The 22,715-nt window shown below is 40.7% G+C and overlaps 1 protein-coding gene across 6 annotated transcripts in view; it reads right to left on the bottom strand.

Annotated features, from left to right (window-relative positions):
• Positions 1–850: 850 nt before the first annotated feature.
• The window catches only part of MEF2A (myocyte enhancer factor 2A), a 165,400-nt gene continuing 143,535 nt past the window's right edge, over positions 851–22,715 (bottom strand). For 4 of the 6 annotated variants that reach the window (XM_030317490.1, XM_030317493.1, XM_030317489.1 and 1 more), the window contains 4 exons: positions 14,219–14,242; positions 10,023–10,149; positions 6,253–6,379; positions 851–4,914 (listed from right to left, as the gene is read on the bottom strand). In XM_030317490.1, the coding sequence (XP_030173350.1) occupies positions 4,566–4,914; positions 6,253–6,379; positions 10,023–10,149; positions 14,219–14,242 (627 nt within the window). In that variant the 3' untranslated portion in view covers positions 851–4,565. The remainder of the gene's footprint in view (positions 4,915–6,252; positions 6,380–10,022; positions 10,150–14,218; positions 14,243–22,715) is intronic. The other 2 variants (XM_030317495.2, XM_030317494.1) reach the window with 1 other exon arrangement.

Raw genomic sequence — 22,715 nt, 5'->3', positions numbered from 1 at the left:
GACTGAAAAATCATCTTCTTGGCTGGTGCCAGTCGGACACAGAATCGGCTTAAAAGCAAGATAAAGCCTAGGGGAAGGCACCCATGGGAGCTAACTAGGAAATCGCAGTGAATTGATTTTAAGTAGCTGCAGCTGTGATTAAACTATTTTTAGCCACAGGACTACACCGGCTTTCAAAACCTGCTAATAAGAGCCTCACTGTAGCCAGCAAGTAAAACCAGCACAAAAATTTAGCTTTTCATTTGACAGCAAGAATCTGCTTAGTTAGGAGCTGGCTTAAAAGGCAAACCCAAGGAAGGGAACACTTTCCACACTTCCCAGTTTAAGACAAGTTTTCACACCTGTCACTTCTGAAAACAATTCATTTACTGAATCTGTCTTTTGCCGCTCTCTCAGTATCATGTATGCATTTTGGGTAAAACAAATCATCTCCCTAAATTCAAAAAGAACTTGCTATATATATCATCCGATCCCGTTTAGCAGTATTCCCGCCTGCCCCCGCCAACCCTGGCTCATCATCTATCCCGCGAGAAGTCATTCCTAGAGCCTGGATGGGCTTACCGGGTCCACAGCAGCTGCAGTGACGGCCAGGCCCGCTGATGCTGGGGCCCGGACTGCCCACTGCTTCCTGAGGGGCCAAGGGCAGCCCAGAAGGGGAGGCCCCGGGAGCAGCTACGGGTGAGGCTGGTGAGACGTCACGGTGATCTCCTTGACCAAGTCTCAAGGTGAGTAAAGGAGATCTGCAGGTGGGAGAGGCCTGTGAGTGGAAGGGAAAGGAGAGGGACTCGGGGGGGGGGGGGGGGGGGGGGACAGAGGGGCCGACTGGCGGCAAACACGACAGAGTCTGGAGTACACAGGAAAAGCCAGTCCGTCTTTACTGTAGTGAGTGCAGGATACAAATAGTTTACAACAACCTCTAGCATTTTCTTAACCATTTGATAAAAAGTTCACTATAATATTTATTGTATAATGAAGAAAAAACAACACATTCAGGGAAAAATTGAGATTAACTTATTTTTCTTAAAAGGTTCATCTCAAGGATGGCAACAAAGTCCAGCTTGTGCCGCCAAACGGTTTTACGTGATCAAACCGTGTACAGCTTCTTGTGTGAACTGTTGACTACAAACATTTACCAAATACATAAATCTCTTTTTAAAAAAGCCATTTTAAATATAGCAAAGCAGTGTCTTCTTGCACAGCAAAGTGAAGAAAGTTTCTACAGAGAAATAAAAGTTTTACATTTGTAAAATCTTTTTCACATTCTACTCATCTAGCTTCTCATGATCCGACGCCAGGAGTTTTCTGGTTCCTTATTTACTATGTATTTCTTGTGCGCATGATGGTTAATCAAGAAAATATGTTAATGCTTTGTTAGCTGTCCTTATAGGTAAAGGAAATGGTAAAACATATACTGTTCTTTTAGAACAAACCCCTGATTTAGTCTCGAACACAATGGACAGAATTAGGGCTCAAAAGATGGAGTTTTGATCGGGACCATCTGCAGACATACGATGGTGGCTCTGCTCTCAGTGTCGTGCCGGGCGGCGCACGGAGGGAAACTGTACTTCAACCAGTGCGGTGTATCTAAGCTTTTTTTGTTTTTGTCTTTTAGTAATAAAATACTTCATCTGAAGGATAAAATTTTCTTGTGATGGTGTCATACAAAACACATGAGTCTAAAACGGTAAGAAAAGTCGGTTCTAAAGAAACACCATTCGTGTCTTCCCCGCTCTGAGTTGGTTTCCACCAGGAGATGTGCATGTGTATGTGTTTGTACATGGTGTCTGGGTGAGGGGTGTCTGTCAAGTCCGTATGCTCCACGTCACACTGGGCATACAGGAAGAGGGTTAACAGTCAAATATTCACTTCCTGAAAACGGAATACATTGTTACTTGGTCAGTGTAATTGAAATACAAACTCCGAGCCTTGTGTACTATTATTTTAGAAAACAGTAGTTGTACTGATTATAAACCTGCATAGAAAGAAAGACTATTGAGATACAGTCAGAAAAGCCATCTCATAAGGCACACAAGAAAATAGACAGTAAATGTGAATGTGTTAACTCCTATTCCAATGTACAGCAGAAGTTCATGAACATGCATAAATAATAACGAAAGAATCACTTAACACTTTCAAAGCTATAAATGGTTTACAAAGTGGTAAGGATCATCTTGGAAATTCAGTGTTGGGAGACTGTCTTGTTTCAATTAAGTGTGACCTTATGAAGAAATGTGCCTGTATGTAGTTCAGTAAAAGAAGTACATTTTAACGAAAAACTAATCCTTTCTGAGGACGAGCCAAATGTCTATACTGACGAGAGGAGACGGCACATCACCCTCCCTTTTTTGGCCTCTATCGAAAATTAAAACAGAATTCCATTTTTTTAGTTGTGAACGCCACAGGTTTATCCTGTACCTAATACCTATGTGTCAGTCAGGAAACCTGGCTGATGATTTGTCACAAATAGCATTATGAGGAAATTGTCAAAAGGAAGGCAATTTAGGGGGAAAAGCAAAACGTAAGTAAAAACTGTAGGTAGCTGCTCAATATTAAGTGTAAAATACAAAATAGCAGCAACTCTTAAACCCTTATTTTGAGTTTCTCAGGAAAGGGAGTATTTAAAAAATCTATGATGAAAGATATACAGGACTTTGAATTTTGTTTGTGGCACAAGCCCAGGAAACGCACGAACCTGCTATCACGCCTTCGCTGTCTTCCTGCAGGAGGAGTAAGGCCTTGTTCAGAAGCTAAGCTGAGTGCGGCACGGGCTCCATTAGGACGGCAGGCCGTGCCAAGGATCTGCCCACGAGAGAATTTCTCCCCACACCAAAGTGTCATTTCACTGCACAGAGAGTTCAGGATGGTAGGATTTTGTAACCAGCTGCATCATTCTATTTTAGAGGGTCAAGGAAGAAAAGATCCCTTCCCCCCAAAATTATTTCTCCCTAATCATTTACCACTTATAAAACCTTTGTGCTCATCTACTATTTTGCCATGATCTCTAATATTAGTTAAATTAGGTCAGCTTTTTCTACTATATTTTTTTCCTCACAAAAGGCAAGTTTTAAATAATGCCTTATAAAATCTGTTACAACACATTTTATATTTATGCAAGATGAACTTAACACCAGTTTTTTTTTGCCACTTTGCTATTTATGTACACATATAAAATATATAATGATGCTCAACCCATACAGCACAAAGATTACAATGTAACATCACACATTCACCACCAGTGAGGGGAGAAACCCCTTTATACAATCCTCCGAAAAAGACTGGGCTAATAATTAAAATCCAAAGTACAGTATATTTAACAAAATAGTAAATATTAAACAGTGAATACTCTACTTGATAAGGATCTCGCCTTTTCCCCCCAAATTGGCGGCAATCCACAAAAATATACTTTTTAATCTGGTGACCATACAATACATAGGTACTTACATCAAAGGTGATAATATATTTAAGATGCTATATACACAAAGAGTTTGGCTCAACTTTTAATTTACATATAGAATAATAAGTGTTCATGGCTTTTTTTTTCCAAGGTTCTGCTTGCAAGATATTTTTGTTTTGTTTTTTTTCCCCTCTTAAAATAAAACTAAAAAGTTAAAACAAGATAAAGCTATTCTCTTAAAAAAAAAAGTTACAACATACAGCTTTGGCTTATATAAATAATTCATAGCAGAATGTGTTCAAAAGTAGTGAATATAATTTTATATATAGTCATCAATTCATAAGGGTGTTTTCTTTTCTTTCATATAAAATATACATGAGCTAAAATCAGTTTCTTTAAGATATGAATGTAAAAAGAAACTTCTGACATAGTCCAATTATAACTTAATATATTAATTTATTTTGTTAATGCTCTATATTTCTAGGCTAGTATTTTCTGAATATCTCATGCGTGTTTTCTACTCTCTCTCTTTTTTATTAGCTAAAGATCACTTCTCTGACCCAATACATTTTTGCACGTGCAAAACAGTTATGTGTGGGGCTTTTTTGTTTTGTTTTTTAAAATATCAACAGCCCTTCCCATGCACCCCTCTGCAACAGAGACCCATGCCAGGCTGGGTAATTAATATAAATGACATTTTATGTACAGTATTGCTTTCTTGGTTCCTGCTTTTCTACTGCTCTGTTCTACAAAGCATTTTTCTTAAGTAACTACAGTCACTGCACAGTTAAATAAAACAAGTAGGGGCCCTCTAGGTTTCTGCAAGCTAGTGTGGGAGAATCATATATGGGTACACGTTTCTCTGCAAAAACTGGTTATCTTATGAAACAAGTAGTCCAAGGAAGTGCCAGACTAGACTCCGCCTACAGGGTGCTTTGTTTGCCATGGGACGCACATCTGCAGATCTACGAGGCAGGTAAGTGCCTGATTCCGTATGTGACACACACCCACACATACACACACTCACGCCCACATACATATATATATATAAAGGGATATATATGTATGTATGTACATATAAATATATTTAACTCATGTCCTTATTTACCAATTTAGATATGTAGGGCAGTTCACTGCAGTAACGCCACGTACAAACACCAGCCTGGAAGCCTTAGGTCACCCACGCGTCCATCCTCATTCGCTTTACAGAAGGGCTTTCTCTGTCTTCACTGTTCGGGGGTCGGCCAAGCACAATTGGAGAGTGGAAGTCGCCCCGCGGATCCTCCCGGTCACTACCGTCGTAGGAGCTGCTTGAGCTGCTCAGACTGTCCACGGGGGAGCGCCCCATTTCCTGCCGGGGCTGGGGGGGTTGGGGGGGCTGCGGCTGCGGCTGCTGCTGCTGCTGGAAGCCTGACGGGGTCATTCGATCCCGGGGAGGTGAAATTGGTTCTGACTTAATGTTGATGTTTTGGTTGGTATTAATGGATAAATTCGAACCCTGAGATAACTGCCCTCCAGCACTGAAGGAAGAAAAAAAAAAGATGTTAAGTGGTTTGTGAGCGCATCCGTGTAACCGGAGTGTATTACAGATACCGCCTGACCGAAATGCTGTCAGAATTCCCCAACACTGGTTTTAGTTACCTCTCCGTGGAAGAAAAAGAACAGGACAGATGGGAGCTTTAGAGGCTAGTTCGACCCACACCCGTGGTACTCTAGCAGGTGAAGTATGCAAAGCAGTGTCAGTGTCTGATGCTGTGCAGCAGAGAGACCAGAGAGGAACGACATGGCAGCCTGGGTTCCGCTTCCTCTCTTCCTTGGTTTCTTCAGTAACATCACCCTACTTTCCAGGTGAGGAAAGGGTCTCAGAAAGGCTAACTTGCTCAGAGTAGTACAGCACAGTGTGTGCGTCCAGCCTGTTCCCCCATCCTGAGTGCCAAGCCACTTCCACTTGCTTCTGTGGGGCTATTTTTAGTGTGTTCATCAGGATGAACAGACGCCTCAAAGGCCAACATGCAAAGAAAATAAATGAAGGAAAATAACCTTTGCTTTCTCTGTGGATAGCAGGGGAGGAATGGCAGGGGTTTGGTATCTTGTGTGTGAATCAGGCTATGGGGATTCACGTGGGTTGATCCCAGCTGGCTCACTGCACACACTGTACCTCACCAAGCAGAGTTCAACAAAGAGAACACCCCTTATGGGCAGGGTGAGGGGATCTGAGTGAAGAGAATGTATGGTGGTGCCCAGCCCAGGGGGAGTCAGGCGTCGCTAGCAGGAAGGAGAAGGAACAGAGCCTTTGCAGAACCGGGACAGCAATAGGGCTGTGTAGCTGGAGAGCATCTCAGCAGAGGAGACAGAAAAGCACACCCAGCTGGCCTCCATGAGGGTTGGCCACTTATTTTTCTATCCCTTATCTAATCACCAAAGCAGAGAAAACCCCCCAAAAAAGTGGTAGGTGGGCCTGAATACCTCAAAGCTGCCTTTTTCCAACACTGGAATCAGACATAGAGGTTGGGAAGGAGAGCTGGGACCGGTGGCTTAATCACTGGTGGGTAGGTAGGAGGTGCATACGGGTGACATCGGTGCCACAGTGCCCCTTGGTTACTATGTGTCTCTCTACCTCCATACAAGAGAAGGCTTGCTCCCCGAATTTCTTCAAGGAATGCCTAGTTTGCTCGGTATCCAAGCTATTATCTAGAATCATCATAAAGAAAATCTTTTCTCCAAACACTTGTACTACCTAAAAAAGAATCACTGTAGGACAGTCATGTGAAAGTCAACAGCGTGAAGACTGCAACAGCTAGAAAAAGAAAGTGCACGGGTTGGGAAGAGAGATCTGGGGAAAATTTCTAGCTACTCACACCAGAGAGCTGAGGGCTGCTTGTCCTAAATGGTGTTGCTGCCAGGCCGACACCTGTCCCAGAGACAGCATTCCCGGCGAGTTGAAGCCCTGCAGGGCCGACAGGTCCGCACTAGTCAGCGAGTAATCTAAAACAAGGAAAGAAATCTTGCTCGTGTGTGTAATAAGAGGCCTGTGCAAAATAGGCTTTTCAAATAGTAGCTCCAGAAGCTCCTAGCTTGAGAGAAGCCAGGCACTTCATAACCTAAAACACCACACAGGTCTAACCCCACAACGGTTCTTCTTCTGGGAGGCCAACAGGTCCTGGCTATATTTGCTTATCTGGGATTATTTCAGTAAGTTTCAACTTTGTACTAAATGTTTATAAGTTTAATGTCTCATAAGAAGTTGAGATACTTTTTCCAGTAAATAGAAATAATGAAAAGGCCATTGCTAAAGGATGTTCCTACATAACCATTATTTTAAATGTGCCCAGCACTACCCTCCGGAAGAAGAGGGACAGGTCAGGCTGAGTCTGGAACAGCAGGTCTTAGGTTCTTGAAGTACAAGGGCAACAGGAAAGACACGGCACCCCTTCCCATGCAGCGCCAAGCTCAGTGGCATAAATCATACATTATTACACAACTGATTAACGGCATTTGCTCAAAGTACAGGGGCTGTCAAAGGTTTCTGACTGCCTGCAAAACAATTTCAAGTTCATGAAAATACTTAAGTGTTACAAGAGTACAATATATAATATAGGTTATTTTATATGAATGCTTCAGACACAAGTCACTTCGGCCAAGACTTAGGACATTAGGTATCATTCACACATAGAGTTATTTCAGTTCTTCGTTAAGACTTGTCTTTTCCATTTAGTTTTAAAGAGAGGTGGCAAAAACCCTTCCAGTTTCAACTGCTTTTCCATGTCTCAAGAGAGGTATTTAAATAAGTTGGTCTTCCTAGCAAATTAACGTCAATAAAAAAGGACCGGAGCGGAAACAGTGCAGGCGGTTGCTCGGGTTCCGCCTGCCTCTACGCTTGCTCCTCATGCCACGGTCTCCTGACCGCCTGGTGCGTTCCCAGAGGCTGGTGTGGGGACACCCAAGCACCGCTGCCTTCCACAGCGCCCCCCTGCGCCTCACAACTCTCTCCACCTCCAGTATTCCCAACCCCCTACTTGCTAACTTGCTACATCCATCTGGATGTCCCTCCAAACCACTCAAATTTGACACCCAAGCTGGATTCCTCTTTTCCTCCAAACCTCCTCATCTTGATAAACGGCACCGACTTTCACCTCGTTGCTGGTGCCAGAGGCCTGTGGGTGTTGATACTTCCCTCCTACTTCCACCACCAACCACCAAGGCTGCTCAATTCTACGTACTGTCTCTCCATACTGCCTGAGTCACCAGCTCTACCAGCACCACTCCAGTCCGAGCCATCAGTATTCGCCACTGGGGCCATTGATCCAGCCCCCCACGTGGGTTCCTTGCATGCAGTTTTGCCCCTCTGAACACTGCAGTCAATGTGATCTTAAAACAACAAATATGGTCATGCTACCTCTCTGCTTAAAACTTTATGGCTTCCCAGCACTCTCAATATCCAAAATCTTCAACATGGCCTCTAAATTTCTTACCTCTACAGTTTCAACTCTAACTGCCCTCCACCATCCCTGTCCTCCCCATCATGCTCCTATCTCCTCGTCTTTGTACACAGTGCTCCCTCTCCCTGGAACACTCTCCACACTCTGCCTGGCTGAGTCACCTGTGCTCCTTCAGGTCAATGCTTCAATGCAGCTCTTAATATGACTACAATAAATTATTCCGAGAGCTGTCTATCCTGTGTCTTTCTCCCCCAACACTCCCTAAGTTCCACTACTAGCCACACTCCTGTTGTGCCTGGCCCAGTACCTGCCTCATAGTAGGTGTTTGATAAGTATGTGCTGAATGGATGCACGAGCAAGTCTAGGAAGCTGGGAGTGACCTTACTGATGGGCATGAGGAAGTGTCTGCATAACAACTGTTGTATTTTTTGAAATGTTGCTCATTTTTTTATCCCTTTATTGACCATCTGGCACGAGTCTGACTCTAAATATGTACCGAAAGCCAGATGATATACTAAAGAAAGATGAAAACGGTTATATTTTTAGAAAGGGCAACTAAATACATTAAAGATAATATGGTAAAATTAAGCCAAATACATGCTCTGAAAAAGAGTGCAAAGTCTAAGTTAAAAGAAGGAATCAGACTGAAGCCACGCGATTGATGGTTTTGAGAGAACAGGACTCCATTTTTATGTTTTGGTGAATCCTTCTGGACTTTTAGAAAAACACGTTCTTGCGAAACCAACTGCATTTCTAAAAACAAGCACAGTGGAGTTTCTAAGTATACTGAAAAACCCGTCATGAAGTATTATTCAGTAAACTACTCTCACTTGAATACCAGTTCAAGCCCCATCTTCTCAGCTAGTATCCCTCTGGAACATTCTAGCTCTTAGATTTCCCTCTTTCCTCCTCACATGCTCAAGTCTCAGAGCGCAAACTGCCAACCTCGGCCACTGAGGACTTTACCTCCATAGCTGCCATCTCATGTATGTCCTGCTCCTTAGCTGGCAGAAACTCGGGAGAAAAGCTATGTCCCTAGCATACTGTCACTCATACAGCTAGCTGGTCATCAGTGGAATGAAACAATTTCTATGAATGCGTAATCTCTTGTTTTACCCTAGATTTTGCACTTAGTAGATTCGGACATGTTTCTTTTTCATATCGATTAGAAAAGGTCGACATTTTTCTGAAAGGCTTTTTCAACAAAACCTTTTACAATTTTGTTTTAAGTGCACTACATGCAATTAAAGTGACAATCAAATGTATCAGTGGCCTCAGGGAGCTCCAGACAGCAGTTTGAAAACACCGTGCTAAAGCATTTACCCTGAAGTCTAAAATTAGCTGGTTTTTATTACAGTCTACTTAGAAGAATCATGAGAAGAATATACGCCCTATACTGCAGTCTCTTCATAACTGATAAGGTAAAATTTAACCGTTTCCTTCTCTGAAGCGTCGGGTGCTTGCCTCTCAGCCGGTGAAAGTGCAGCCACACACCTCCTGCCTCTCCCCGGAAGGGCGGATGTATGTGGAGGACTGTCCACACAGTCTGCGCGGCTCCACGGACCCCTGCACTCAGGGCAGCGGTTGTAGCTTTTCTTAACACCACCCCGAAATAGTGGATTTTAAAATGAAACGTCTAAATAAACATAAATGGGTGAAAAGCTCCTCTCCCAAAAGGGGAGTGACTGGCTCTGAGGAGAAACAAGAAAGGGCCTGGTCTTGCTCCCAGGGCACAAACACATGGAGGACAACACAACGTGCCCGGCACAGCGACACATCCACTGCCCTGCGGGGTCCCGAGTGCAAGGAGGCTCTGTCTTCCCCAAGCTGGCTAACACGGCATGAAGAGAAAAACCTCTTCCTTCAACAGCTGGGAAGAGTGAGGGACTGTGCGATGAGAAACGACGACAGTCCATCCTCCTCGGTCTGACGCACGGGCCGGAATTGTGAGAACGGCCGCCTGTTTCTTTGTCAGGGGGAAGTAAAGGTCGATGCTGGGAAACCATTCTACAGTCAATGTATTTTCTGTACATTTTTCAAAGCTAGTATTTGTTTTTTTTAATACATCCAAATGTGAATCTAAAACACTGGAAATCATTTATTTTGATCAATACACTTAAAAAAAAAATCACAAAAGCACATGCTGATCACAAAACTAAAATCCACAAAAGGCACGAGAGCAGGCTCACCAGTGTTGTAGGCGGTCGGCATGGCTGAGTACACCAGTCCCTGTGGAGGCAAGCTTGGGGTGGTCACAGACACGACTGGGGTAGCTAGAGGTTGAGTGGCTTGAGAACTGCTTATCCTCTGGGTATTCTGTGAGAGGGAAGAAAAAGTGTCATTATTTGAGTATTTATACTCAGACTTAGTATTTTAAAAATAACATTCAATTTAAAAGTGACATTTTTCACAGTTTTATGATGTGAATGTCATCATTTCTTAAAGCAGTGATAATGTGAAAAAAAATCTTTAAAAATACTAATGGGAATAACTAAATGTTTAATTTCAAGGAACATAGTTAACTATTCATTTTCCCTTGTCTTTTTCAGAGTTTATTGATGTCGAGGATATACCCTTAAAACAGAAACTTGCATTATGGGTGATAACACTTTTATGTGTTAACATAAATAAGGACTCAATGGCGCTACAAAAACTGCCAGGCTACCTGAAATCAACGTCTGGGTTTTAAAGACCTGAAGAGAGCAAAAGTCATTTGTATACAGACAACGTAAGTCCATGAGTTTAGGGATCAAAACTACTTATATTTGCAACATTTCCATGTTAACATGGTTTTAAGTCTTGGCTTGCTGAAGTACAGCTTGCTTTCAGATTTCCTTCCCGGTGACCCTGCAGTTGATGTGCCCGCACACTGCGCACACACCACTTACCCCGCCCCCGTACGTGCTCAGCCTCCTCCACTGTCAACATCACCCACCCAGTGACCTATTTCTTAGCAGTAGGTTCGGATATGCATCCCTCAGTCCCCAACTCTTCTGAAAGGAGAGGCTTTGCATAGAGAAAGCTTGTGACTAACATACTTTTGGTAGAGCTGTGAATGGAGCGAAATTAAAATGCTTGCTGACTGACTCCATCTACGTGGTATTCTATCTACACTAGGAATGAATTTTAAAAATCAACTATCGGGGCGCCTGGGTGGCTCAGTCGGTTAAGCGGCCAACTTTGGCTCAGGTCATGATCTCGCGGTCCATGAGTTCGAGCCCGCGTTGGGCTCTGTGCTGACAGCTCAGAGCCTGGAGCCTGTTTCAGATTCTGTGTCTCCCTCTCTCTGACCCTCCCCCATTCATGCTCTGTCTCTGTCTCAAAAATAAATAAACGTTAAAAAAAAAATTAAAAAAAAATCAACTATCGAATAATCAAGTCAGTTTAAGATGGCCACTCCAGTACATGTTGGGGGATGACAGAGCAGTTTCTCACCACAGTGGCCTAAGGGAACACTCCAAAATGAAGATCAGAGGAACAGACTCCTTGATCCATGCAGTCAGCACACAAGAAGGCCAAAGCATATCTCCTCCAGGGTTATTATTATTTTAAATGAAATTACAGCCTGAAAACTGACATTTGGGGGTCTAAGTCATATCAATAAAACCACAGTTCAATGCCCTTAAGATTATGAAGACTCAAGAGTGTGATTCGGTTTTCTCTATCACCATTTTAGATGAAGGCCTTTGGACAGATTTAGATGCTTGAATGTTCATCATTTGATTCGGATCCAGATCTGTTTATTTCTTTTTAGTTTGTATTTTCCACCCAGTCTTGAAGTTTCTATTCCAATTAACAAAGACCATTTAGTATGTGGCTGTAGCATCTGGGTTTTTGTCACAAATTCACTATTTCCTAAGTAGGGGGAAATCATTTAACCTCTCTGTACCTCTTTGTACAGTAGGGAAGACAGTGATCTTGTAGTCCTACCTTGTGAAGCTCTATTGAGATCATAGGTGGGAAGTGCTTTGGTAACTGAAGTACTATACAGATGTAACACAGTATCTTTATTGTCCCAAGAAACCCTCCCAAGATTTCTATAACTGGTTAACAAAAAAAGAGGGGGGAAGATATATTTATTCCTTCTGACATAGGTATGCCCCCTGGAGCTACCATGAAGTAAAGGTGTTTTAGTACAGCAAGGCTGCTCAAGGAATCTATGTAGCCAGGCTCTTACCAGAAGAGTTTTTAGTGTAGGCCCCAAGGCACCAGTCCGTCCTTCCTCACTTTGGGTCAGAGCCATCCATGATTATATCTGAGAGTTCAAATCAATTTGAACAACTTCCTAAATGCTAATAGATGGTGTTTGTAATTATTATTTTGGTTTTGACCACAGAGCTCCACATTTAAAACTAATTAAGTTTTACAGTCTGATTCAGCAATTAAAAACAATTTAAAAAAAAAAAGGGGCACCTGGGTATCTCGGTCAGTTGAGCATCTGACTTTGGCTCAGGTCATGATCTGACAGTTTGTGAGTTCAAGCTCCAAGTCGGGCTTTGTGCTGACAGCACGGAGCCTGCTTCTGATTCTCTGCCTCTTCTCTCTCTTTGCCCCTCCCCCCTGCTTACACACACACACTCTCTCCCTCTCTCTCAAAAATAAACACCAAAAAAAATTTAATAGAGTCTGAATCAGCATAAGTTATAAAGGATATGAACTGTTTATAGTTTCAGGTTATGTACTTGTTTCTTAATTACAAATACCTTTTATGCTTTCTGCATTTTGTAGTTTACAAAGATTTAGAAATTTATCTTTGAGATTCTGTAACTGGGGGTGTATTTTAAGGAATGTGGAAGTCACTCTATGGTAACTGGGAAATACACTTTCATCTCAGCATCAAGTTAATAATTTTAATGAATTTTTGAGGTAGAGATATACTTTGGAGTATATAATTTGTTCTAAGATTTGGTCACTGGAAATTCAAGAGTCAAATACTAGGCAAAAGAACACAGCATGACCCAGTTTGGCCTGGTTCTATCCATGCCAGAGCTTCATCTCCATGGCAATTTCCTGGCATGACCTCCAGAAGGGGTGGTGTGTGTGTGTGTGTGTGTGTGTGTGTATGCGTGCACACGGACGTGCGTGCATAACAGTGAACACCAACATATTGGTTCCAGCCATCAAAAGATCCTAATCTCCATGGCATTGACTTTTCTGAGTAAGCGACTTGTGAAACCACTAGAGGGCAGCATATTGCTAGAGAATTGAAAGGAAGCACTCCTGACAACTTAAGGTAACTAGTCTAAGATGAATTATTTTATACTGAATTATAAACTTAAACCTCCGTTTTCTAATCATTGCTGTATCAGTAAATACAGTATTTCCCCAGAAGAAAGTCCGAATCTACACATGATGTAATCAACACCACAATGTCAGCGAACTAATATATTTTAGTTTACCTAAATAGAAAACCACATCTAAAACTGTGAGTGATCACAAAGTTAAAGAATGATCTCTTATTTTAAGGACAGAGCACAGACAACCTTATCTAAAAAGAAAAAAAACTGTGCAAAACACACCAGCATGCATATATATGTAATAATAAAATACAAATACAACCAACAGATGCCTTCCCCCCATGCTCTCATGCAATCTGAACACTTGTCCATGCTACGAACTAAAACATTTTCAAGTTTTTCCACCTTATAAATATCCAATTAGCAGCTGACTTTGAATTCATATGATCATTTCTGTGAATCTGGGAGTTTAGTTCCCAAAGAATAGATCAAATGAAAGTTCTTTTTAGTCAGATTTACTTTCTAGAAGAAAAGCCAATAGAAATCATTTGTTCTAGAAAAAAAGTAATAGCTACTTTTAAGAGCAGAGTATCTCCTGCTAGACAAAAGTATAAAATCTGTGTAAATTACATTCGTTTTAGTAAACAGGGAACCCCCTTATTGTTCAGATCATCTCAGATAGTATGAAATAATTCCAACGCTGAAAAAGGTGACCTCACCAAAAATGATGTCATCTTTTTGAAGGAAAGAGAAATGGCACAAGACCATGTGTTACAATCTGAGGAACTTCTAGGGTGAGGTCATTTTCTAAAAACATGTTAATAATTTGGGGAACTATATACGGTATTTTGTATCTTTCCTTAAAAAAATCTTTAACAAGTGTCTTGTGATCATTGACAACTCTTGTTTTTAAAGGCTCTGTTCCAGTGTTCCCTCCAGCAAACAAAAGGGGTCAAGATACATAATTATACGTAGAGAAACGAGACAGACTCTGTAGTTCCAGTAGCTTGGTTCAGTTATTCAAAGTGCTTGCAGTGTTTAGTAACTACAAGAAAAACTGTGTAACAAAGGGAACACTCATTAGATAAAAACGTTTAAGAGAATTAGTACTTTCTAGATCATTTGTAACTCCCTTCAGGCACACTCACCAACTCCAATTCCTCTTCCTCCGACTGTACTCAGCACATAAGAGGGATACAAGAGTTACTAACACTGTTGATACTCAAAAATAAAATATTTCTTTAGAAAAACATGTTATTTGGACACTGGCAGTTACTTGGAACTCTCAAGAGATGATTATATATATGCAACGAATACAAATCTAAATTACTTGTTTCTTCACTGGTAGTTGATTTCAGAAGAAAGACAGGCTTTAAAGACACCACTCCCCCCAGGCTTCATCGGCTCCTATGCTGGCCTCACCTACACACAGCCAGCTGCTGCAACAGTATGTCAAAGGAGTTCCTCATCACGATACCAGTTTATATTTGAAATCTTGAGAATACTTCATCCTCCCGTCCCTAGCCCACTGTGTCACACATGTCCATTATTCATCTTCTAGATGTGTGCTCTTTGGTCGGCAGAAATTATTTTGTTTCCTTATCCCACAGCAGCTAGCACAGTGTTATGAAACAACAAGAACTCAAACATTTGTTAGTAACAATTTTAAATAACAGATTTATAGATCATCTGCAAATACCATTTTCATAGATATAATTTCACTGTGGAAAAGCCACACTTATGAAGAAAATGAGACTGGAAGAGAAGTGAACTGATAAATCATGTCCAGAAAAGAGCTGAATGAAATGTATTCGCTCCTTTTCTCCTAAGCATCTAGAAAACATTAGGCTAGAAATCATCTGCTAACTAGTTTTTTCCTTATTTTACTTTGAGTAAGTCAAATTTGTCAATCTATGGAAGGTATCTTTATAGGCACCACTGATACATGAAATCCCAATCTGAAAGCAAGTTCATCCGCAAACACTATAAAACAGGGAGGCTGGTCATCTACTCTGAGAAATAATCACTTGGTCTACAACTGCTATTTCAAATATGGGTAAAATGTTCTTCGACTGTTTAGTTATAGATATTTTTACACATCTCCAATGATAAGATTCGCATCAAAATACTATGGGTGTGTGATGTATTAGTTTTCACTTTAACCTCAGGGAAAAGGGTGTAAAATTATTTATATGGCAAATTTTGAGTATTCTGCAAAGAAGCTTCATGATCTCTGTAAAAAAGACCAGCGATCCTGACCAGTTGCTAAATGCCTAAATGCAGTTTTGTCTTAAATTCTGCAGTTTACTGCTAATTCTTATAAACATATTTCTGAGTCTTAAATGAACCTTCCTATAGTTTTCATTTCTGAAAAATAGTGGCAGGCATTCCACATCTTGTTCCTGAAAGGTGACTATCCAAAATGCTTAAATGTTTTTTCTGAACTCCTTTTTTTTGGCGGGGGGGGGGGGGGGGGGGAGAGTATATTTCTTTGTTATGTATGTATGTAGTTTTCACTTTGTATCCTGACATAATTTTACCCTTAGAGAGCAGCTACAAACAGAGCATAGCATCACATACTGTACCCCAGCAGTTCCCCCCCATCCAGGTTTACATTCCAAAGAAACATGTTACAGTTGTCAAAACTAATAAAAAGACCATAGCAGAAACGAAAGCTACAGACTTCACTTGGACTTCCCTGGTCTTCTTCACCATGTCCCTGTACTGATTGAGGACCAAATCCTGCGTCCCATATATGCCCTTAATTGTCATGCATCCTTAGTCTCCTCTAGTCTTCGACAGTTCCCTCCCATCTTTCCTGGTTTTTCATGACCTTGATAACTTTGAAGAGTACTGGTCGAATATCTTGTTGAATGTCCCACAATGTGGGTCTTTTATTTTCTCAGTTAGATAAAGAGCGTGGATTTTTGCAAGAATACCAAAGAAGGTGACTGTGACCCTCTTAGCACATCATTTCAGAAGACATGCCATCTCATTACCAGTGATGTCAAGCTTGATTGCCCGGTTAAGGTTACATCTTCGAGCATTCCCCACTGCAAAAATCACCACCTTTCCTTTGTAATCAACAATTATTTGGGGAGAGACATTTTGAGGATGTGCAAATACCCTGTTTTTCCTTAAACTTTTGCTCACTCATTTTAACATCCGTTGACCTTGCCTGGCCTGGTCTCTGTACTGTAGTGTTATAACAATGATTTGCTATTTCGCTCTTTCTGTTCACATATGTTAATTAGAATTCTTCTCTAAGGAAGAGCTGTCCCTTCTCCATTCATTTATTCAATAATTTACTCGTATCGGTAATAGACTTGGTATTTTTTTTCCTTGGGTAATAATCCAAATCTACTATTACTTATTTTGTTCTTAAACTGTTCACATTTTGGCCACTGGGAACTCTCCTGAAAGGCTGGTTCCTGTGACCTTTTCACCTGCACTTCCTTATCCTCTGGCACCTCTCTGACTCATCTTGAATTTTCGTCACCCCAGCTCTACAATCACTTCTCCGAGGAGTCCTGATTCCCTTTGTTGGAGAATGTTTAGAGACAAAGATCCAGCACTAGCTGTACTCAGTTACCAGGTGTCACTGTTTCAAGGGCCTATCAGCAGACAGAGCTAGGAAACGTATGATGTGTACTATTCAGGTGTATATACATTTATATTTCTCTACCTATATATGTCAAAAAAAACCACACTGAAACTTCCAACTGCAACCCAGAAACACAGGGTTCACTGTAGCCTCCCCCAACCCCACACCCACCTTGCTTATTTGTAACTTTTTTTTCCCAAAAAATGAGAAATCTGGCTTTCTCTATCTATAACGTATTCACTGTTTTGACTGTGTAACAAATTTACTATCTTGAACACAATGATTTCCTACAATTTTTTTGTTCTACCTAGAATAAAACAATGTCCAAAGTTACTGGGAGCTCTTTTCTTCCTCATCCCCTTCAGTGCCATCATCTCACCCACTTGTGATACAGTTATATTCACATGTCACGGTCTGCATTCAGTCTTCAATTCCCCTGGAATCCTGGTTTTTAACTGCATATGGTAAAAGTCACTCTATGTATTGTATAGTTTTTACGGATTTTAACACAAGCATTGACTCATACGTACATCTAACAACACAGGATCACAGAATGGTTCCGTTACCTCAAAAATTCACCTCAAATTTGTAGTCAACTCCTCTCTCCATCCCTGGCAACAACCACTCATCTGCTTTGCATTTTCCAGAAGGAAATGTAAATGGAATCATATACTATGTAGTCTTTTGGATCCAGCTTCTTTCATTTAGTAAAATTCATTTAAGATTCATCTATACTGCTGTGAATAAATAGCTCATCCTTTCTTATTGCTGAGCAGTATTCCTTTGAATGTTCCACAGTGTGTATAGCATCCACCCATTCATCTGCTGGAAGGACATTTAGGTTGTCTTCAAAGGTTTTGGCAACTATGAAAAATACTGATTTCTGTAGAAACATAGTTTTAATTCACTTGGGAAAATTCTCTAGGAGAGAATTGTTGGGTTGTATGACAAGTATATACTAAACTTCATAAAAAGATGCTGATCTGTTTTCCAAAGTGGTGTATGAGTTTGCATTCCAAGCACGAATGTGGGAGAGTTCTTGCTGTTCTGCATCCTTGCCAGAAGTTGGGTGTTTTTAGTATTTTGGTTTTGTTGGGTACTTTTACTTGGGTATAGCTGACACACAATGTTACATTAGTTTCAGGTGTTCGACACAGCAATTCAGCAACTCTATACGCTATGCTGTGCTCACAAGTGTAGCTACCATCTGTCACCAAACAATGCTGTCACAGTATCACTGACTATATTCCCTATGATTTTATTTTTAAAAATTTTAGCCATTCTAATAGATGTATAGTTGTAGCATTCTGGACTCAAGTCCTTTACTGGATATGTGATTTGCAAACAGCTTCTCCTAATATTTTTATTCTCTGGATAGGGCCTTCACAGAGTAAAACTTTTTTGATAGTGAAACTATTTTGATAAGCATCAATATATCAAACTTTTCTTTATGGACCATGCTTTTTTTTGGTGGTATATTGTTTTTTTCCAATGTTTTCTTCTAGAAGTTTCAGGGTTTTTGTATTTTGCATTTGAGTCTATGACACATTTTGAGTTAATTTTTGTATAAGGTAGGAGTTCTACTTTGAGATTTTATTTTTGCATATGGATGTTGAATTGTTCCAACAGAGTTAGTTATAGCAACTATCCTTTCTCCACTGAATTGCTTTACTGCCTTTGCCAAAAACCAAGTGAATGTATTTGTGTAGGTCTATTTTCTGGGCTCTCTGTTTTGTCCAGTGATCTACGTGCCCATCTTTGTGCCTGTACCACACATTCTTGATTACCATGGCTTTATAGCAGCTCTTGAAACCAGGTAGTATCTTCCTATTTTTTGTTCTTTTTCAAAACTTTTGGCTATTATAGTTCCTTTGCCTTTCCATATATATTTTAGAATTGGTTTATTGATACCTACAAAACAGCTTACTGTGATTTTGATTGGGATTAGTTTAATGTATAGATCAATTTAGGAATAAGCGACATACGATACTGAGTCTTCAAATCCATTAACATAATGTACCTATTCATAAAAGCCTTTGATTTCTTGCAACACTGTTTTGTAGGTTTTAGCATGCAAATCATGAACACATTTTGTCTGATTTCTATCTAGGTATTTCTTTAATTTTTGGTGCTATATAAATGGGATTTTTAAATTTCAAGTTCCAGTTATTCATTGTTAGTATAAGAATACAATCCACTTTTATATATTGACTTTGTACCCCATGACCTTGCTAAACTCACTGACTGGTCCCAGGAGGTTGGGTTTTGTTTTTTGGTTTTACAGATTCTTTATGCTTTTCTACATAGATAATTATGTCTTCTGTGAATAGAGACAGTTTCATTTCTTCCTTCCCAAAATGTGTACATTTTAGTGATTTTTCTTGCTTTACTGTTCTGGCTGGGACTTCTAATACAATGCTATAGATGAGTGGTGAGAACAGACATCATTGCCTAGTTCCTAAATTAATAAAATACAGTATTTTCCCTTTATTTTAATTAAGCACCTTACTTGTAGGACTTTTGTAGATGTTCTTCATTAGGTTAAAGACGTTCCCATCTTTTCCTAGTTTGCTGAAAAATTTTTGTTTTTATCATAAACGCTGAATTCTGTTTACAGTGAATTATATGGATAATTTTTCATATAACCAGCTTCTGTATTCCTGGGATGAAACCATTTGGTTTTGATACACTATCCCTTTTTACACATTGATGAAAATTATTTACCAGTATTTCACTGAGGAGTTTATCACGAGGCATACTCACGTACTTATGTACATTTCCAAGTACAGTTGTGGATTTTTCTATTTCACCTTTTAATTCTATCAGTTTTTGCTTTATAAATTTTGAAGGTCTTCTGTTAGGTGCATATACATTAAAGATACTTATTTCTTTGGGGCGCCTGGGTGGTTCAGTCAGTTAAGTGTCTGACTTCGGCTCAGGTCATGATCTTGAGGTTTGTGAGTTTGAGCCCCAAGTTGGGTTCTGTGCTGACAGCTCGGAGCCTGCTTCGGATTCTGTGTCTCCCTCTCTCTCTGCCCCTCCTCTGCTTGCACTCTGTGTTTCTGTTTCTCTCTTTCAAAGATAAACAAACATTAGGGGCACCTGAGTGGCTCAGTCAGTTAAGCGTCCGACTTCAGCTCAGGTCATGATTTCATGGTTCGTGGGTTTGAGCCCCGTGTCAGGCTCTGTGCTGACAGCTCAGAGCCTGGAGCCTGTTTCAGATTCTGTGTCTCCCACTCTCTCTGCCCCTCCCCCACTCACACTCCATCTCTCTCAAAAATAAACATTAAAAAAATTTTTTTAAAAAGATATTTCTTGGAAATTGGACTATGTGCTGTCCTTCTTTATCATTGGTAATATTCCTGACTGTAAACTCTACATTGTTTGGAATCATTATAGCTATGCTGGCCTTCTTATGGTTAATGTTTGTATGGTATGTTTTCTCTAGTATTCACTTTCAAATAGGTATCGCGTTAGGTGTAGGTTAAGGGCTTAGAACAGTGTATTTACGATTTGCCTCTCTGTCTTCTGTTGCCATGTATTTTATTTTTACATGTGCTAGAAGTACAAAATTCATTCCCAATGTTTTTGCTTAGAAAGCTGGTGATCTTTTGGAGCAATTTTAAAAAAGGAAAATGCCCAGATTTTGGTTTCTAATACCATTCTCCAATAAAAGGAACCAAGGTTCCTTGGAGAAATGCCCGGTTCTAGCACTGGGGCAGGAAATATATAGGATGAGCCTACAGCATTTTGTACTACCTGAGAAATTTCCAAGCAACTCCCCCATGCTCCCCGCCACCAAAAAAACCCCATGAGGATGACTGTGTGAGAGAGGCACAGGAACCACCCAACAAGTCCTCAATAGCTAAAGCTAGAACAATGTGAGCAAAAGAATAAGACAGTATTGGTAAAATTAGGTATTCACAGAATTTAGGAGTATTATAACCCCAAGTATAAATGTCCGTAAGTCCATATTAACATAAATTATTAAATAAATGAAAGTGAACAGATCAGTCACCTGTGCAGAAGAACTCCAAATAACTGATGTAGACATTCTGCCCTCAAGGAGGTAGAGCCTCACTCCCCACTCCTTAAGTATGGACCTTGCATAGGGACTTCCTTCCAAGGAGGACAGTTTGGAAAGGAAGAAGAGTAACTTTGCAGCAGAGAAACCCATGGAACACTATATCAGCAAGGTGACCAAGGTTACCATCAATAGTAATTACCGATAATGATAGATATGATGTGATAAAAATGGCACTTTACCTCTATGGCCTTCCTCCCTGAAACCAATAACCCTAGTCTAATCATGAGAAAAAAATCCCAACTGAGGAGCATTCTACAAAATACCTGACCAGTACTTCTCAAAACTGTCAAGGTCATTAAAGCAAGGAAAGTCTTACGAACTATCACAACCAAGAGGAGGCTAAGGAGACATGACTACCAAATGTAACCTGGTGTCCTGGATGGGATCCCAAAACAGAAAACACATGCAGTTAAAAACTAAGGACATCTGAATAAAGTATGGATTTCAGTTAATAACAGTGTATCAACACTGACTTGTTAGTTGCAACAAGTGTACCATACTAATGCAAGATGTCAACAATCGGAGAAATTGGGTGTGTAGAGCTTTCTATCCTATCTTTGTAATCTTTGTAGACATTTAAAATTGTTCTAAAATAAAATGTTTATAAAATTATTTTATCTTCATTTACTTCATTTCCATTGTTCTTTGTTGCTTTGTATAGATCCAAGTTTTTGCTGGTATCATATTCCTTCTGTGAAGGACTTCCTTTAGCATTTCTTGTACAGTAGGTCTGCCGGCAATGTATCCTCCAGGTTTTTTGTTTGAGAAAGTTTCTCTCTTTCATTTTTGAAAGATATTTTTGCTGGATACAGAGTTCTAGGTTGAGGGGGTTTTGTTTTGGATCTCAGTACTTTGTCACTCCGCTGTTCTGCAGCTTGTGTAGTTTCTGAAGTATGTTATAAATTCTTACCTTTGTTCTTCTGTCTCTTCCCTCTGGCTGCCTTTAAGATTCTTCCTCTTTGTCTTTTGCTTTTAGCAGTCTGAATGTGTGTGTACCTATCCTACTTGGTGTTGTTAGGATTTCTCCAAATATTTCTTCTGCTCTGTTCTCTCTCTTCTCTTTTTGGAAGTCCAATTACAAACATGTTAATCCACCTGATAAAAGTCTACAGCTCTTGAAGGCTTTGTTCTGCTGTTGTTTGCACCATTTATTTTCACTCTTCTTTCTCTTTGTATTGCAGTTTGGGTAATGCCACTGACCTACAGGTCTTTCCTCTTGCTAGGTCTTTAGTGTATGATTTGAGTTCATTTAATTAGGAATTGGGCTGGGTTTGAGCTTCACTGTTGCAATGGTTACCCTCAGTACATCCACCATGGGCCTCACATCCCTCTGGGAAGACGTGAGCATTGATTTGTCAGGGGCAGTTTGTTTTTTCCCCAGTGACTGCTCCATTCTCAGTATGAAGCTTTCTCTTGTTGGTGCCGTACCCCAGGCTGTGGTGCTTCTCGGTCACCCTGCCCTGCTCCTCCACCATGGGCTGAGATCTTTTTCCATCTCCATTTCTCCAGATACAATGGGAGGTCACCAGTGCCTTCAGGGTGACACCTTCTGTTTTTCATCTCCTCACAGACTTCTGGTCCATAGGAGAGAAAGGGGAAAAGGGCCCAGGCAAAACTTTTTATCCCTAGTGCGGTGGCTGCTCTTCCCCTCTCCCACTTGTATGCTACACAGACTTTTTCAGAGTATCCCCAGTCTCTTCTGTGAGTATCTAGTGGCGTTCACGGAGAAAAAGCCTATCAAAGAACTCCGACTCCTGTATCACAGCCCTAGGGGTTTTCCACTGTCCTGCCAGTGAACACTTGACCTCCAGCAATCCACCAGTCATCTGAGCTTAACTCTTATTACCTGTGTCTTACCCAGGTAAGTCAGTGCTCAAATGTCCTCTCCCTGCAGTTTCTGTCTCTCCCTAGAGCCCGGGCCACTTGGTTGCCATGAAATCTCAGCACTACGATC

Source organism: Lynx canadensis, chromosome B3 (assembly GCF_007474595.2).
Source record: "Lynx canadensis isolate LIC74 chromosome B3, mLynCan4.pri.v2, whole genome shotgun sequence".
NCBI classification, from domain to species: domain Eukaryota; kingdom Metazoa; phylum Chordata; class Mammalia; order Carnivora; family Felidae; genus Lynx; species Lynx canadensis.
This window is presented reverse-complemented; position numbering and strand designations above follow the sequence as displayed.